Source organism: Lepidochelys kempii, chromosome 1 (assembly GCF_965140285.1).
Source record: "Lepidochelys kempii isolate rLepKem1 chromosome 1, rLepKem1.hap1, whole genome shotgun sequence".
Taxonomy (NCBI): domain Eukaryota; kingdom Metazoa; phylum Chordata; order Testudines; family Cheloniidae; genus Lepidochelys; species Lepidochelys kempii.
Genome location: NC_136380.1, coordinates 48,844,244 through 48,861,532, shown reverse-complemented (window position 1 = coordinate 48,861,532; position 17,289 = coordinate 48,844,244). Strand labels below are relative to the sequence as shown.

Below are 17,289 nucleotides of genomic sequence, written 5' to 3'. Positions count from 1 at the left end.
TAGGACTTTATGAGAAGAACTCTTTCTGGTAAATAATTTGGCTTGGCAAAGTTGTTTTTAGGATGAAGCAGACCAGGTGATGTCAAGAAAATATAAAGACAAGTCATCCTGTAGTATATTGGTGGTAGTAAGTACTTTGGTTTCTCACAATTCTTACTGAGCAAGAAAGATCACCAAAGCCAGTAAAGCCACTTGTTTTCACTTCAGACTCTTAAATCTAAAACCTACCTTGGGGATTTGTAATGAATGGATCCAGTGGGCAGCAAAAGGCAGAATATGAGCTTGACATCTGCTTTGCTGCTCGTAATTTGAATACAGCTGTCTTGGAAGAAAATCTAGTTTTTGAGTTACAGATTCTTTCTGGGATTTGCCAAAAGACACATCTGTTCTAAGGATGAAAATTCAAACTAAAAGAATCTGTTAAACCAGAGATGTTGTTTAATCTTGAGAAAGAAAAACACATTAATAGCTTTTTGTCCAAACATCAGAGCTCACACAGACCACTACTGAAAGGTGGCCCAGGACTCTGGATTGCTTTTTTCAAAAGGATTATAGTTAGGAAAGGTTGAATCCCCATAACTTTAGATTCCGGTATGGATTTTAGTCACAAAATGTGATGAGTCCTGAACCTGAAGTGAGAAAATATTGTAACATATTATGCAGCATCTCCAGACCAGTAAAGTCAGAGCCCTTGTGATGCAGCATGGGTGGCAAGAGAAGACTGGTGTGAGGGAAATAGCCCATATTTGAGTTGAGACTGGGAAAACTTTCATTGTTTTATAGTGAATGCACTTTATTCTGATAAAGATGTAAAAACAATTTTGTGTCTCTAGGTTAAAGGTCACTGAAGTAGTTCATAAACTTCCATCAAAATAAGACTCTCATGTTACTCCCTAGTTGCCTTTCAAGGAAGCAACAATTGCCATAGGCCCATCAAAGAATGGTGATTGAGTGCATGTGCTGACAAGTCATTACTAAGCTACTAAAATATTAAGCATGGGCCCCACATCCATTATCCCACATGGAAGCTGGTACCACAGCACAGTTTCAACCTCTTTAAACCTCTAACCCCGAGATTCCACTCTGTACAGTTTAGACACAACCTAGGATGTGGCCCAAATTGGTTGGACACTTATCTGATAATAATGGTGGCCACAATGACTTGCTTTGTCACTGTAATCCAATAATAATTCCATTTTAAGAGGAATATGTTGAAATCATTTAGCAAAGGCACCCTGACACCAGAATTGAGATATAATGGCAAAGGTGAAAGTTCTGTGCTGAAAGTTCTTTGCTACCATCATCTCTTATCATAACTGTCATACAACTGAATCTTCTCAGACTTGGACTGTGCCACTGCTATGACATCTACGAGCCCACCTCCATTGTATAGATGCCGTGCCTTAATCCCTCTCCTTCATGATAGTGATACTGTATCCAGACAACTCAGAGGTAAGGACCCCAGCTCTGGGAGATAGAGAGACCCAAGCACTCCTACCTCTCTATTTTTTCTCTTTTAATTAAAAATAATTATGATTAGGCTTGGAAAGATTAGATTTTTATTGGTAAATGTCAATTTCACTGTACACTCAAAAAATGATGTAAAATATTTCCAACAATAATAATAGAAATTTACAGATAGGCAAAGTAAGAAAAACGCTGCTTGAGAACTTATTAGAGTTTGATTTAAGGATATTTATTTTGTATATTTTGACGTGATGTTGACAATTTGTGTTTTAACAGTTATAAAGCTTTAACTTTTTGAATTTTAACTTCTACTGTCATTAGACAATTATTGTCTGACACCTCATTGTTTGAAACCCCTACATAACTGTGAAAATTGAAACGAATAAAAATTGAAGAAAATGCTTAGAAAATAAACATTGATATTATCTGTCAAAATGATAAAAAAATAAAAATCAAATTCTGCTAAGTCTAGTTATGATGTACTAGTAAGAAGAATGTGAAAACACACCATCTCTAGTACATTATGTTTTGCCAAGTTGATGTGTAGGATTCATAATCCAAAACTGAATTTTAAAAGTTGGTTTTCCCATTACTGTAAAAATGAATCCTCTCTTCTCTTGTTTAACATACGATTATGGTAAAAATAGTGAGAATTATATATTCTTCATATTACAAAAGAACAGTTTGTTTTCAAAGTGCTACCAAGGGGGTGAATCTATGTGCTGAATCACAGCGTGAAAAACATCTTAAGAAAGCACATTTGTTTCTGTATCACATTTGGGGTCTTAGGTATAATGTCTCCTCGGTCATAATGCTGCTCAGGTCAGTTGAATCTTAAACTTTAATAACACATTAGTTTGCACATCTATGTGCCTCTAAGAAATAATTACACAGACTGGTGCTCAGTTTCATTCTATTCCTGCTGATCAATCTTTTCAGTGTTTACACACTTACCTTGCCAGCAAGTCAATCAGCTCAAGTTTTGACATTCCATCAGGAAGCAATCGAGGAATAGCAGCAACACATGTTCTGAAAAGATCGATTTTCGGTTTTCTCTCACCACTGAAAATTTGAAACAGAAAGTATGGATCATCGGAAGCTGACCAAACTTGAGAAATAAACATATTCAAGGATCTATAGTTTTGCTAAAATGTTTTGGAAGAGATATAAAACATCTAAAAAAAATGTATCTGCTTGAGTGCCAGACCACTGGTAAGGATCTTGGCAAAAAGTCTAAGCACTAACAATATAACAACAAGGAAACTTCTCTGAAATAAATGACTGGCTTTAGCTGTTCTTGGAGACATGACTACCAAAACATTTGCTTATTTTTGTGGACTTACTGTAAAACGTATCATTTACCGATTCACAGTACAGTATTTAAGAAGACCAACATAATACACAGATTAAAGCACCAGATTCTGGCCCTCTCTATGGCACTGGCAAGGAGGACATCTCACACCACCTGCAGAGCACTTAGGAATTTGGAAGTGGGGAGAGAAGGGGCGGCCCAGCCAGCGGCCCGAGCACCTGTGTTGATCCCCAGATGATGTAACAACCTCTTGAAGGCTGTTACGGGCTGGCACAATTTATAGCAACCCTAAGTCTGCTCTAAATTGTGCAATGGCCAAACCGCTTCCTGGCAGCCCTGAGGATTGGGTGAGCATAAAGCTCTGTCAGAATCGAGGCCAGGGCCAAAATCTTGAAATTTCTTAAAAGCAGGCTTTCAACCAATGATTATCTTAATGACAGATATTGCAACAAGTATGGGTTCTAGTTGTGCCACTTCCTATGATCATTACAAATATTTCTGTGATTATGCAGAAGTAGAGTGGAAATCCTTCCCATAGTCTCCAAAAAATGATCATTAATTTGACTATTTTTACCAAATCTTCTGCTATTTGGCTATCTGGCATTAGTTACCCATATAAATAAGCTAACCAAAGTACAATATTTTAACAGACATAGTCTTTCACACAATTAATTATTTGTATTGCAGTAGGACCTGGAGGCCCCAGCCAAGATCAGTACCCCACTGTGGTAGTACTCTATAAAAATGTATAGTAAGGGAGAGACTCTGTCTTGAAAATCTTACAGTCTAAATAGACAAAGGATGGGAGGGGAAACCAAGGCACAGAGAATTGATGAGACTTTCCCAAAGTCATAGAACCCAGCTCTCCTGAGTCCCAGTCCACTACCCTCTCTAGACTACATAGGGTATTAAATTTGGATATCTTATTCTCATGATAAATAACACAGATGGCATTCATTTAGAAACACTGAAACGAGACTAGAGAACATCACCATTTTAATGCATTCTTGAAACTATTAATGTTACAGGTACAAACAGAGCCTATACTTATTATAATATGAAGATGTGAATTTAATGGTAGTTTTGTGGCCCTACTTGGCAGCCATGATTGCTCAGCACACTTTCATACATTCATCAGCTTGAATTTGGACTGTCAAAAATATAACAAGTCCAAATGAATGTTCAATGTACTCTGCTTCCACTGTATAATGCATGAATATTATTTTTCCTGATGAATTACTTGCTGTAGCTCATGAAAGCTCATGCTCAAATAAATTGGTTGGTCTCTAAGGTGCCACAAATACTCCTTTTCTTTTTACGAATACAGACTAACATGGCTGCTACTCTGAAACTTAATAGTATCTGTATCTTAAAGCGTATCTTATTTGAATAGACTCCCATTATGAAGTTCTGCATTTACTTGTGAAGTGCGTTAAGATCCACTAATGAAAAGCATGATGTAAGAGCTAGGCATTGTTATTATCTCTAAATTATAACTTTTCATCTGAGAACTTAACAATCTGGTGATCTGTCCTAGTACTTCATTAATACTGATACCACTACAAGATAAAATTTGCAGGGCTTCTAGGTAGACAAAGCAGGTTCAGTATTAGACATTTAATTAGTAAAGAATTCTTTGCTAGCAGTCACTAGGGCTAATAGTTCGTGCGTTGAGTGGAAGCTTGTGAGCTAACAGTTCAGGAAGAAACCTTTACAAGGGTAGATGTGAAAATATTTATAAATATTATGTCTCTAGGTGTTCCAGTAGTTTAGCAACTGTTCAGAGCACTCCTATGGGAGGATCCTAATCTGACAAGCCTTCATGTTCAGACATTATCTGGGCTAGTGAGGGTTCTGTGGACATAGCATGCAATATTTTACTAAGGAATGGCTGACATGGCTCTGCAGTGATCTCTTTGATTGATTCAGGAACTCATATGATGAATTCTGGACGAAGTTGCTTCCACCTGTTTTCAGCTGGAAGGACAGGGTTTACATGTTGAGGGTGGGAAATTAAAGCAGACTAGAAAGGATTTTTTTTAAGTCTACAAAAATTATTACAGTAATTGTAAAAGAATGTGTATATGCAACTTTGGCATATGATGGCTTTGAGTGTAGTGCAGAGATTGGTAGACCCCTGCGCAGATGCAAAATTTGGGTCTGCATCTGAAGCAATCTACAAAGATGGTCCGTGGATGTGGATATCCAGGAATATAAGTGGATATCCGCATATTTGCAGGGATCTAGACATAAAATTTGGATCTGCATCCATCAGCGATCTGCAAATATAAAGCGGATACCCACAGATTTGCAGGGCTCGAGCAATCAGCAGCTCTGCAAACATTTAGGAACTGTGAGAGATGTTTTAATGATTTTGTTCAGTTTCGGGAGGAGGTGGGCCTGTCCACACTTTGGACAATCCTGGAGGACTGGGTACTTCAGTACATGGTGTAGCTGGCAAGCCAGGGGCTGGTGTCAGCCATCTCCACTTTCCTATTGGGACTTTCATTTGTCAGTAGGCTGAATGGTTACCAAGATGCTTGTGGCAGGATTTCAGTTGGGAGGTTTATAGTGGGGTGGTCATGAAGCACTGGCCCCAAAGACGACCCACATCACCCCATCACTGTTAATACACTTAAGGATTTGGTGCAAATTCCTGATCTCATATGTCATTGTGGACGAGAGGCAACCTTGGTCCGGGTGGCGTTCCTGGTATAATTCTGGGGGGCTTTTAGGATCAGCAAATTAGTGCCTGGGCCATGGAGGGACACTTTGGGAAGGGCTTTGGAATCGAGGCATTTACATTGTGAGGATGATTAGTTATCTTAACATTGAGGATGTCAAAGATAGATTTGGGAGGCCGGGGTCAACCCATTATACTGTAGGAAGGTGACGAGGTGAGAATCTGCCCTGTGGGGGCCATGAGGGCATATATTGCAATAAGACCAATTAAAGATGGGACCCTCTTTATTCATAGTGATGGAAGCCCCCTCACAACATACTGGTTCGTTACCATTTTAAGATGGGGGCTGATGACATGGGGCTTCTAGCTCATAAATTTGTTTCCTATTCATTTCAGGTCAGGGTGGCTACAGCAATGGCGCAGCTGGGTCTGGGGGCCAAGGCAATTCAGGCAATTGGGCGTTGGCATTCTAATGCATACAGGATGCAGGTGAAACCCTAGCTTGGGAATTAGAAATAATGTTGCTTATGTTTCCATTTCAGACAATTGCAGACAAGTCAGCAGCCAGTGGCGAACATAAGAGCAGCCATACTGGGTCAGACTAAAGGTCCATCTAGCCCATTATCTTGTCTTCTGACAGTGGCCAATGCCAGGTGCCCTAGAGGGAATGAACACAACAGGTATGGATCTGTGGGCACAATATTGTGTATACAGTGCCCAGGCTGGCTTTCAGGTTGACAGGAGGTTCACAGCTCGGCCTCAGTGGTGAACCAATCCAGAGATAGCATGGCAGGAGAGGCATGATACGGCACCAGTGGATGCCCCTTGTATACTCTGGTGACCCAACAGCAGTCACCAAGTGTGACTGTAGTTCACCTGGGGGAAAATGATTTGGGAAAGTGTAAAGGGGTAGACTTGATGATCAGAAACAAGAGGGACGTGGTACGGATCCTATACATTTTCCAAGGAGTAAAAATTATTTGGTCTGATGCAGGGTGTGGAGCAATGAAGCCCCTGCAGATCGACAAGGCTAGGAGACCTGTGAACAGGGGTACCAGAGTTATTCAGGGAGGATGGGGTCCACCTATCTGATTGGGGAGCTGATCTATTTTTGGCTGACATTAAAGAAGGCGTCAGTAAATAGCTGGCTAAGTATGGGGGGGAGGCAGCCAAGCAAATTACTGGTACCTCCTTGCGGCAGATGTCCAGTGCAGGTACTTCATAGGGAATGGATATGGTGATCAGATAAAATGGATTAGTTAAGGATTTAAAGGAGGTATTCTTTAAAAGAGCGGAGAAAGAGGGTTTGGGGCTCCCATGACTAGCATGGCAGGGACTCAAACCATCTTCCCCCTTTTTTCCCTCTTAACAAGAGACATGGTATGTCTGCCTGAGCTGAAAAAAAGGGGTGTGTCATGACCATTAATTTTTCCTAAAAAGCTTGGACACCCAAAATGCTCTGAAATAGCTGTGAGCACTGATGAGCATTATGGGTATGAGCACCAAGCATAACACTTTGATGCTGAAATAGCATTATTATTATTTACATAGTAACATTGGTGTGCATGATGTTTAATAGAAATAAAAGATGACAGAGTTCCTGAGCCAAAGAGCTTACAATCTAATTTAGACTAACAGAGCAATGGGAACCAACAAAGGAGAACAGAGGAAAGGCAGTTACAACACAAAGGTTATTCACAGCCGTAACAATGGCTGGATTTCAGCCAATTAGTGGAGTTGACTGGGTATTTGCTGTACTGCTGGTAAGTTGGCCATTTTGTCTGACAAACCTATCAAAAATCCACAACAGTCCAGCTGCCTCTCTGCTACCATATCTCTCCAATGGTCTCATTCTCTACAAGGGGCAAGCCTCTTTTAAAGGGCTGGCTCTCTGATTGTACAACAACTCGCTCTGTCCCTCCCACAACAAGGATGGGCAATGTCTGTCCAATGATCTGGCTCCTCTTTCCATCAAGGCAGTTTTCTGCAAGCAGCTGCCCGGCTTCCTTCATCACATGACACCTCAGATTGCTCTGTATCTAGTAAAAATCCCTTTCCCCTGGAACACTCAACAGAGAACTTGTTCAGTGATTCATACTGAATGTATTTATGAATGCACCAGTGAAGAAATGCTCCTTTTAATCCTCTTAAATTCGAGGCCATCACCACAAGATGACTTGGGATTGTAATGAAGGTTTGATTTTGACTGTAGTCATGGACATTGAGGAGAAATTTCAAAACTTCTTTACTATTAACTGTAGTTCTCAAAATTTACTGACACCATTTTGAAGTTCAGTGATGGCAGAAATATTTAGCAACAGTGGTCTGAGTCATTCCTTTACATATTCTGCTGATAGGCCTGCATTGTGGACACTGGTGCTTTTTACACTACCTTCCCATTCCTAAAATTCTGAGGTCATTTGGCCGCTTTACCACATGCATGCAAATAAACACTAAAATCCAGAAAAACAAAGCTATATTTTCTAATTAAGAGAGGGGGTGACATCACTGACCAGTCCTGCTGTACCCACAAATGGTGGATTTCACAAAAGGCACTAATTGTATACATTAGCAAATTGTACTTGTCACTCTCTGTCCCTATGACAGCTAAGACAGAACTTGAGACTGGTTGGAAAAAATAAAGCAAAAGGTCCTTTTGAGTTATTTTTTCAATCATATGGGATTTTTCTTTACTTTCATTTAACACTCACGTGATCATGTCTTCAGGTTCCTTGTTTAACATCTGTATGTTAGTTAGCATCATGCATCGTCCGACTTCTTTATCAAGATGTCTTAGTATGTTGTCCACAGCTTTTCTTACTTGAGAATAATACAATGACATACCTGTAAAAATATATATTTAAATTTTTAAAGAAGAACATAATATTAATAGAGATTCAGGCATTTTGAAGAAGGGAGAGCCTTATTCTAGTAATGTTACAAGAAGTAAAAAACCACAAAGTTTTAACTATAATGTAACCTATTGCCTCAATTTACTACAACCTGATTCAGAGCCAGATCAGCTACCCTTTCTCATGGTGAGTAGTACCTTACTCTGAGAGTAGTCCCAATGATTTGGACTACTTATGGGAAAAGATACTAACACAGCCTTAGTAGCTTAGTAACTGAAATCTGACTGTAAGTGTTTAAATGAAAACTGAATTTTATATAATTCTAGTCCACGTCCTGAAAAGCTTTATTATATATTTAGCCACGCTCTTAGACTTTGAGAGCTTTAAAGAAACCTGACAAAAATAAAGGTTCTGAGCCAGCAGCTAGTCTTAAAATTAACACAAAAATTGGATTTGAACTAGCTCTCAAAATACTCTTTTGGTATGAAAAATTAGGTCATGCTGTTTTGTATTAAATATGATATTAGCTTCATACTGTGATACACTCGCAAATGGAAATCAGATAATTTAAAGGGAGATATAATTTACACAATTAAAAATGTAAACCCCAAAACATAACACTTTTTACTTTTATCCTATTAGGCTGAGCTTTTCAAAGAATCCCAAGGAAACTTTAGATAAATCACCACCAATCAAGAGGTATTTCTTAATCTGCTTTTCTCTAACTATTTCACTTTTTAGCAGATAAAGCCAGCATAGGTTCAGAACTCTGAAATGACCTCAACATTCAACTTCTTCATATGCTCTAAATCCCATGGTAGTGTGGGAAACATATGAATAAGTAATCTACCATGATTTTATATTACATTGAACATGAATAATTGACTCTCCATTTCATTTCAGAATTAAAATTCTGTTTATAAAAAAAACAACGAATGCAGCCTCACGAAGTGGAAACCAGACTGTTTAAAGCAGGTGCTAAATATTTTGCTGCAAAACTACAGTAACAAGAAATAAATTAATAACAAGAATTCAATCCTGCAGACTTTTCATACTAGCTGCAGAGCTTACTAATGTGAATAGTAATTGAAGTAAATATGATTAGCACTAATACCTAGTAGTAAGTGTTTATAGGATTGGGCCTTAAATTTTTATAGTTTTTTATTATCATGATTATATACTATAGTACACAAAATATTTTTCATTGGTGGGGAATTATACTGCACTTGCTTCCAGTACTTGCTTCCAGTTTCTTCCAGTACTCAAAATATAGATACTCTACAACTGATGGTGTTTCTCAAACTAGTGAATACATGTGGAGTACAAACACTGTATTTCAATTACTAGCAGGGAAACTGAACAAACAAACAAATATTCAGCATTCAGAAGATTTATCTATTTACTTACATACTCAATGAATCATTAAATATATCCCAATAAGCTTAAATTTAAGAAAATAGAATTAATCAGTCTAAAGGATATATTTAACTAAAAATACATGATAAATAAAAATACAATTAAATACATAACTATATTAAAATTTTCTACATATTCACTTAGAAGTCTTGTACATGGTTTCACTGGTCATTATAAGTTTGCACATTATTACATGCCTTTTACTGACCTATCATTTTAGCTTCCTCCTCTGTGAGAGTTTTGCTTAAGTAAGTTTTCTTCACTCTTAGAGTGTTTCCAGAGGGAAGGACAGCTCCAGTAACTGGCATTGGAGGTTCACCATCTTTTTGCTGCAAGCTATCAGCAATCACCAAGAAAGCTCTCAGACCAATATTCATTCTCTGTAAAGTTCAAAATATGAATGAATAGCATAGTCAAATAATTACCACTCTGCTCACATTTCAGAAATAAAATTTTGCTATACCAAATCTGAATAAATTAAATTACAGAGATATTTCCTTCTGCCAAAATTTGAACAGAATAAAATGTTTCTACTCAACCACATTAAATGTTAGTACATATATCTATGTCTATAATGCAAACTCCATACAGTTGTGGCAATTACAAAAAATCCGTGGTATAAACATTCAACAATATTTCCTACAATGCATCATATCTTGTATTAAATAAGGCTAAAATAAAAAACAGCTACTCACCTTCTCGTAACTGTTGTTCTTCGAGATGTGTTATTCATGTCCATTCCAATCAGGTGTGTGCACGCTGCATGCATGATAGCCAGAAGATTTTTCCCCTAGCAGTATGCATAGGGTTGGCCTGTGCACCCCCTGGAGTTGCGCTTACATGGCACCCAATATAGAGCCCTGCCAACCCGACCCCCACTCAGTTCCTTCTTGCTGGAGACTCCGACAGAAGGGTAGGAGGGAAGGTATTGGAATGGACATGAACAACACATCTCGAAGAACAACAGTTACGAGAAGGTGAATAACCGTTTTTTCTTCTTCGAGTGCTTGTTCACGTCAATTCCAATCAGGTGACTCACAAGCCTAAGTTCAGGAGGCGGGGTTGGAGTTGTCCACCAATTGTAGTACCGCTCTGCCAAAGGCCGTGTCATCTCTGGTCTGCTGGGTGATTGCGTAATGTATGGTGAAAGTGTATATGGAGGACCACATCGCTGCCCTGCATATTTCCTGAGTAGGAACCTGAGCCAGGAAAGTGGCTGAAGAGGCCTGCGCCCTGGTGGAGTGTGCGGTGATCGGAGGGGCAGGCACCACTGCCAGGTTGTAGCACTCTCAGATGCAGGACATGATCCACGACAAAATTCATTGAGAGGAGACTGGTAGACCTTTCATCCTGTCTACCACAGCCACAAACAGTTGAATGGACTTCTGGAACAGTTTTGTTCTTTCAAAGGCTAGTGCTCTGCAGATGTCCAATGAGTGAAGCCTCTGCTCCCTGCCGCTCGAGTGCAGCTTAGGAGAGAGCACTGGGAGGAAGATGTCCTGGCTGATATGAAACTGGGAGACAACCTCTGGGAGGAACACAGGATGTGGCCTCAGCTGAACCTTATCCTTACAGAACATCATGTAAGGGGGCTCTGATGTTAGGGCCTTGAGCTTGGACATGCTTCTGGCTGAGATTATCGTTACCAGAAAAGCCACCTTGTACAACAGGTAAAGCAGGGAACAAGTCACCAGTGGTTTGAAGGGTGGCCCCATCAATTTGGAAAGGACCAGATTGAGGTCCCAGGCCGGGACCAGCTGCCTGACTTGCGGGTATAGCTTGTTGAGACCTGTCAAGGTTCCTCCCCCACTCTGAACTCTAGGGTACAGATGTGGGGACCTGCATGAAAAACCTCCTAAGCTTATCTTTACCAGCTTAGGTCAAAACTTCCCCAAGGTACAAAATATTACCCCCGTTATCCTTGGAATGGCCGCTACCACCACCAAACTAATACTGGTTACTGGGGAAGAGCTGTTTGGACGCGTCCTTCCCCCCAAAATACTTCCCAAAACCTTGCACCCTACTTCCTGGACAAGGTTTGGTAAAAAGCCTCACCAATTCGCCTAGGTGACTACAGACCCAGACCCTTGGATCTTAAGAACAATGAACAATCCTCCCAACACTTGCACTCCCCCTTTCCTGGGAAATGTTGGATAAAAAGCCTCACCAATTTGCATAGGTGACCACAGACCCAAACCCTTGGATCTGAGAACAATGAAAAAGCATTCAGTGTTTTACAAGAAGACTTTTAATAAAAAAATAGAAGTAAATAGAAATAAAGAAATCCCCCCTGTAAAATCAGGATGGTAGATATCTTACAGGGTAATTAGATTCAAAAACATAGAGAACCCCTCTAGGCAAAACCTTAAGTTACAAAAAAGATACACAGACAGAAATAGTTATTCTATTCAGCACAATTCTTTTCTCAGCCATTTAAAGAAATCATAATCTAACACATACCTAGCTAGATTACTTACTAAAAGTTCTAAGGCTCCATTCCTGTTCTGTCCCTGGCCAAGACGACTACAGACAGACACACAAACCCTTTGTTTCTCTCCCTCCTCCCAGCTTTTGAAAGTATCTTGTCTCCTCATTGGTCATTTTGGTCAGGTGCCAGCGAGGTTACCTTTAGCTTCTTAACCCTTTACAGGTGAGAGGAGCTTTCCCCTGGCCAGGAGGGATTTCAAAGGGGTTTACCCTTCCCTTTATATTTATGACAAGACCTTTCAGGAAACAGCTGACCATAGGGTTGACGAAGATTGACCGGCCCTCTGCGACTGGGTGGAAGGCAGAGATGGCGGCCAAGTGAACCTTTATTGATGACATGGACAGCCCCTGCTGCTTGAGATGGAGGAGAGTCTAATATAAGTGGCATGGAGACAAGCGTCAGAAACGAATGGTGCTGTGCCAACCAGAAAATCTCTTCCACTTGGCAAGGTAGGTAGCCCTTGTGGAAGGCTTCCTTCTCCCAAGCAGAACTTGTCTAACCTGGTCCGAGCAAGAGAGCTCCGTCAGGTTCAGCCATGGAGCTTCCACGCTGTGAGGTGCAGCAACTCAAGGTTCGGGTGTTGGAGGTGGCCGTGGTCATGAGTTAGTAAGTCCGGGAAGAGCGGCAAGGTGACTGGAGCATTTCCAAGAGCGATGTGTACCAGTGCTGGTGGGGCCAGGCTGGAGCTATCAATATCACCAAAGCTCGTGCCCTCCAAATCTTGAGGAGCAGCTTGTGAACGAGAGGGATAGGTGGAAATGCGTATAGGAGATGGCCTTCCCATGGGAGAAGAAACACGCCCGTGATGGAACCTGGACTGTGATTCAGGAAGGAACAAAACTTCTGGCACTTCCTGTTGCGTCGCGTGGTGAAGAGGTTTATCTGGGGAAAGCCCCCAAGTTCGCAATGTCCGGACGAAGGGACCACTCGTGGCCTTGGAATGACCTTCTGAGATAGTCCGCCAACTCGTTTTGTACTCCAGGGAGGTACGATGCTTGCAGATATATCAAATGTTCTACGTAGAAGTCCCACAGCATGAGGGCTTCCTGGCACAGGAGAGAGGAGCGTGCACCCCGCCGTTTGTTGATATAAAACATCCCCGTTGTGTTGTCTGTCATAACTGATACACATCTCCCTCTTAAGTGGGCTCAGAAAGTCTGGCATGCCAGGTGTACCACTTTCAGCTCTCTGACGTTGACGTGGAAGCAAGTTCCGCCTGAGACCAGAGGCCTTGTGTCCTGAGGTCTCCCAAATATGCTCCCCAGCCCATAACTGACGCATCTGTCACTCGGGAGAGAGAAGGCTGAGGGCTGATAGTATGGGCTCCCACACATACTACCTGTGGGTCAAGCCACCACTGGAGGGCGTTGAGGACTGAGCGAGGCAGAGTCACAACCCTGTCCAAACTGTCCCGAGCTGGCCAATACACCGAGGCTAGCCACGATTGGAGAGGCCAGAGTCTGAGGCTGGTGTGTTGCACCACAAAGGTACAAGCAGCCATGTGTCCTAGAAGTTTCAGACAATTCCTTGCTGTTGTGGTAGGGAACTGCCTTAGACCTTGTATGATGTTGCTGAGGGACCGAAACCTTGCTTCCGGGAGGTATGCCCTGGCTTGTGTCGACTCAGGTACTTCCCCTATGAACCCTGGACAGCACTGATTTCCCCTCGTTCAGAAGGAGGCCCAGTTCGTCAAACGTTGTTCTTATGAAGTCGACTTGTGCCTCCACTTGAGATCTGGAGTGGCCCTTGATGAGCCTGCAGGGTAGGTCCAGTTCTTGTCCAGGTGTGCCATCCTCAACCACACCTTCAAAAGGCTGGTTTGGGGCCCGAAGGTGGCTCGGGTTGGCTAGAGCTGTGGCCTGAGGACGGGTGTGGCCTTTTCCTGCCACCCCATTCCTCCTCCAGGAACCGTCCTGTCTGGTTTTGTTGGTAAAACTGCTGAAGAGGCTGCAGCCTGAAGTGTCTGCGCTGTGTAGTGGGGATGTGTATGCCCAGGGAGTTGAGGGTGGCCCTCAAGTTTTTTAAACTGTGCAGTCTCCTGGCTGTTTTTTCAGAGAAAAGGGCCTGACCTTCAAAGGGTAGGTCTTGGATGGTCTCTTGGACTTGGTAAGGAAGCCCACAGACATTGAGCCAAGAGGACCTTCTCATGGCCATCTCCGTAGCCATGGTTCGGGCTGCTGCGTCAGCACCATCAAGAACCGCCTGCAAGGAGGCCCTAGAAATGAGTTTGCCTTCCTCCACCAAGGCATTAATTTAGGAGTGGGTGTCTGGTGGCAATAGCTTGGCAAACTTGGCCATCGCTCACAGGTATTAAAGGCATACCTACTAATGATGGCCTGCTGGTTTGAAATGCAGAGCTGCAAACCACCAGTGGAGTAGACTTTTCTCCCGAACAAGTCCACTTTTTCACCTCCCAATTTTTAGGGGAGGGTCCCTGAAACCCCAGACACTCCCTTTGGTTTGCAGCATCCACCACCAAGGAGTCGGGTGTAGGGTGGGAATAGAGATGCTCATATCTCCTTGAGGGGATGAAATAGCATCTCTCTTTTCTCTTTTCTTTAGGGGGCAAATAGGCTGACGTCTGCCACAAAGTTTTTGTGGTTTTGTGGTTTCAGTTATAGTTTTGATGAGTGGCATAGCAATGTGTGAGGGCCCAGAGGGGGCAAGGATGTCCACCCTGTATCCTCTAGATCAGTATCCTCTACCAGCTCCTCTGCCTGGATCCCCAAGTTCTGGGCCACCCTGCACGACGACTGTTGCAGGACCCTATCTTCCAAGATGGGGCCTGTTGATGTGCCCACAATGGCCTCATCTGGGGAGGAGGAGGCCGAGAGCACAGCACATGGCCTTAGTCAGTGCCCTTGGCCCCAAGAGGGTCACTTTGTCCATTGGGGTGCTATAAACGCTGGTGCTGCAGTCGCCGGTGCCAAGGAGGTCGGTGCCGAGATGGTCATTGGCACGGAGGTCTGAGCAGCAAGCAGAGGTACCGGCGTCGTTTCTGGTGCCAGCTGCTGCGTGGGGGTGACCAACACCAACCTGCATCTCGATGCCTGGCTCTGACCCTGGGCTTGATGATAGGCCCAGGGAGTCCAAAAGGGCCACTGAGTGGTGGTTGCCATTGAGGTGGCCACAGTGCTGGAGGAGGCTGGCAGTGTCGCCAAGATCTAGACTTCCTGCTGCTGGACCTATCTAACTGATAGGACTCTGCCTCAGACTCCGAGGTCTCGAAAAAGGAAGACCACGGAGGAGCGGTACTGGGTGGTGCTGATGAGCAGTGCCGGGCCTCTGGGGATTGGTGTGGTCCCCCCACATGGGCAGCCGGCACCAGGGAGTGGCATCGCGGAGATGGGGAGCGGTGTGACATCATCGCCGGCTTGCCCTAGATGGGATAGGTGCCTGGGTTATGACCAGTGCCTCGTCCCTCCTTGGAGAAGGCAGTGCTGTGAGGCGAATATGGTCCTGTGCCACCTCAAAAGTCTTTGGAGAGGAGGGGAGTTGAATATCTCGGTCTGACGGTCTGGAGAACGGTAGTGGGTCGGACTCGACTGGACCCCTGGCAGCGCAGGAGTTGACGAGCTCCTGGGAGGTGCTGGGCCCAACTTAGGCTGGATGGGCTGAGGCCTCCCTGTCGCTGGCTCCTAAGGCTTAAGAGGGGGAGAGCACCGTCTCTCCTGCCTCTTTTTCTTTTGGAGCACGTGGATGAAGACTGGCAGCTACCAGAAGTCTTATGCTCAGCACTGTTTCAGTGCTGGGAGTCCTTAGCCTCCTTCCTTAGTGCCGGCTTGTTCACCATTGGCGCCACGCACAGAGGAGGACGCACTTGGCACAGGATCCAATGACCTGAGGTCGGACTGTGGGCAGAGGGCTGCCTCCAGGAGGACAATTCTAAGTCTCTGCTTGCGATCCTTAAGGGTTCCTAGCCGAAACCCTTTGCAAATGCAGCACTTGTCCTTTTGGTGACTCTTGCCAAGGCACTTCAAACAAGAAATGTGCGGGTCGCTCCTTGGCATCAATTTACCACAGACTTCACACGGTTTGAACCCCGGTGACCGAGGCATACCCTGGTGTTGGGGGACGAAACGGGGAACCCTGGAACCTAGCTGGAACCCTCAAAACAGAAACTTAGAGAAACTGCTAACACTGCTAATACTACTAACTAAGAATCTAACTATATACAAATGATAGTGGGACACTACTAGAGGTGTTTGCAGAAGCACGAGCAAGAGAAGTTCCAGCTAGCCGTCACTGGCAGTAAGAAGGAATGGAGGGAGGGTCAGGTTGGCAGGGCCCTATATTGGGCGCCATGTAGGTGCAACTCCAGGGGGCACCCAGGCCAACTCTACGGATACTGCCAGGGGAAAAATCTTCCGGCTGTCATTCATGCAGCGCATACACACCTGATTGGAATTGAGATGAACAAGCACTTGAAGAAGAATATAAATTATTCTGAGCAATCAAAATTAAAGCTGAACATAATGCAATAAATACATATTTCAGTAAAGAGTGTGCATATATGTCATACCTCTGGATTCAGACTGAAAGCTTTTGCTGGTTTTCCAACACAAAGAAAGTCAAAGATAATTTCTTTCATTGCAAAATCTAAACGTTCCTAAAATGGAAAAAGGAATTGTTACAAATCATATGAAGTTGCTTCTTTTGTTAAATGCAAAAGAAATATTGAAGCAGGATGTCATCAGGATTTATTTAAATTTATTTAGGATCATATTTTCAAAAGTGCACAGCACCCACAATGTGTTCTAGACTTTCAGTACAACTCAACTCCTATTCCAGCTACTATCTAAATGGAAGTTGCTGAGTACTGAGCACTTTTGAAAATCTGGCCACTTAATTTAGGTACCTAAATGAGTAACTTTGAACGTCTCTTTTTTAAATTATTTGAATTTCACTTGAGCAATTGTAGTATTAATGTGCTATTTTATAAAACAAAAGTCTATTCACAGATGCAATATGTCTAAAATTCAGCAAAGCATTTAAGTATATGCTTAAGTGCAAGCCCATTTAGCAAAGCACTTAAGCACTTAAGTTCAATAAGGATCACTGCGGACTATGT

At 42.8% G+C, this 17,289-nt stretch overlaps 1 protein-coding gene across 11 annotated transcripts in view; it reads right to left on the bottom strand.

The window, feature by feature from the left end:
* FRY (FRY microtubule binding protein) overlaps positions 1-17,289 on the bottom strand; it is a 372,765-nt gene that overhangs the window by 141,436 nt on the left and 214,040 nt on the right. For all 11 annotated transcript variants that reach the window (XM_073341316.1, XM_073341299.2, XM_073341325.2 and 8 more), the window contains 4 exons: positions 16,741-16,827; positions 9,939-10,110; positions 8,174-8,306; positions 2,422-2,529 (listed from right to left, as the gene is read on the bottom strand). In XM_073341316.1, the coding sequence (XP_073197417.1) occupies positions 2,422-2,529; positions 8,174-8,306; positions 9,939-10,110; positions 16,741-16,827 (500 nt within the window). The remainder of the gene's footprint in view (positions 1-2,421; positions 2,530-8,173; positions 8,307-9,938; positions 10,111-16,740; positions 16,828-17,289) is intronic.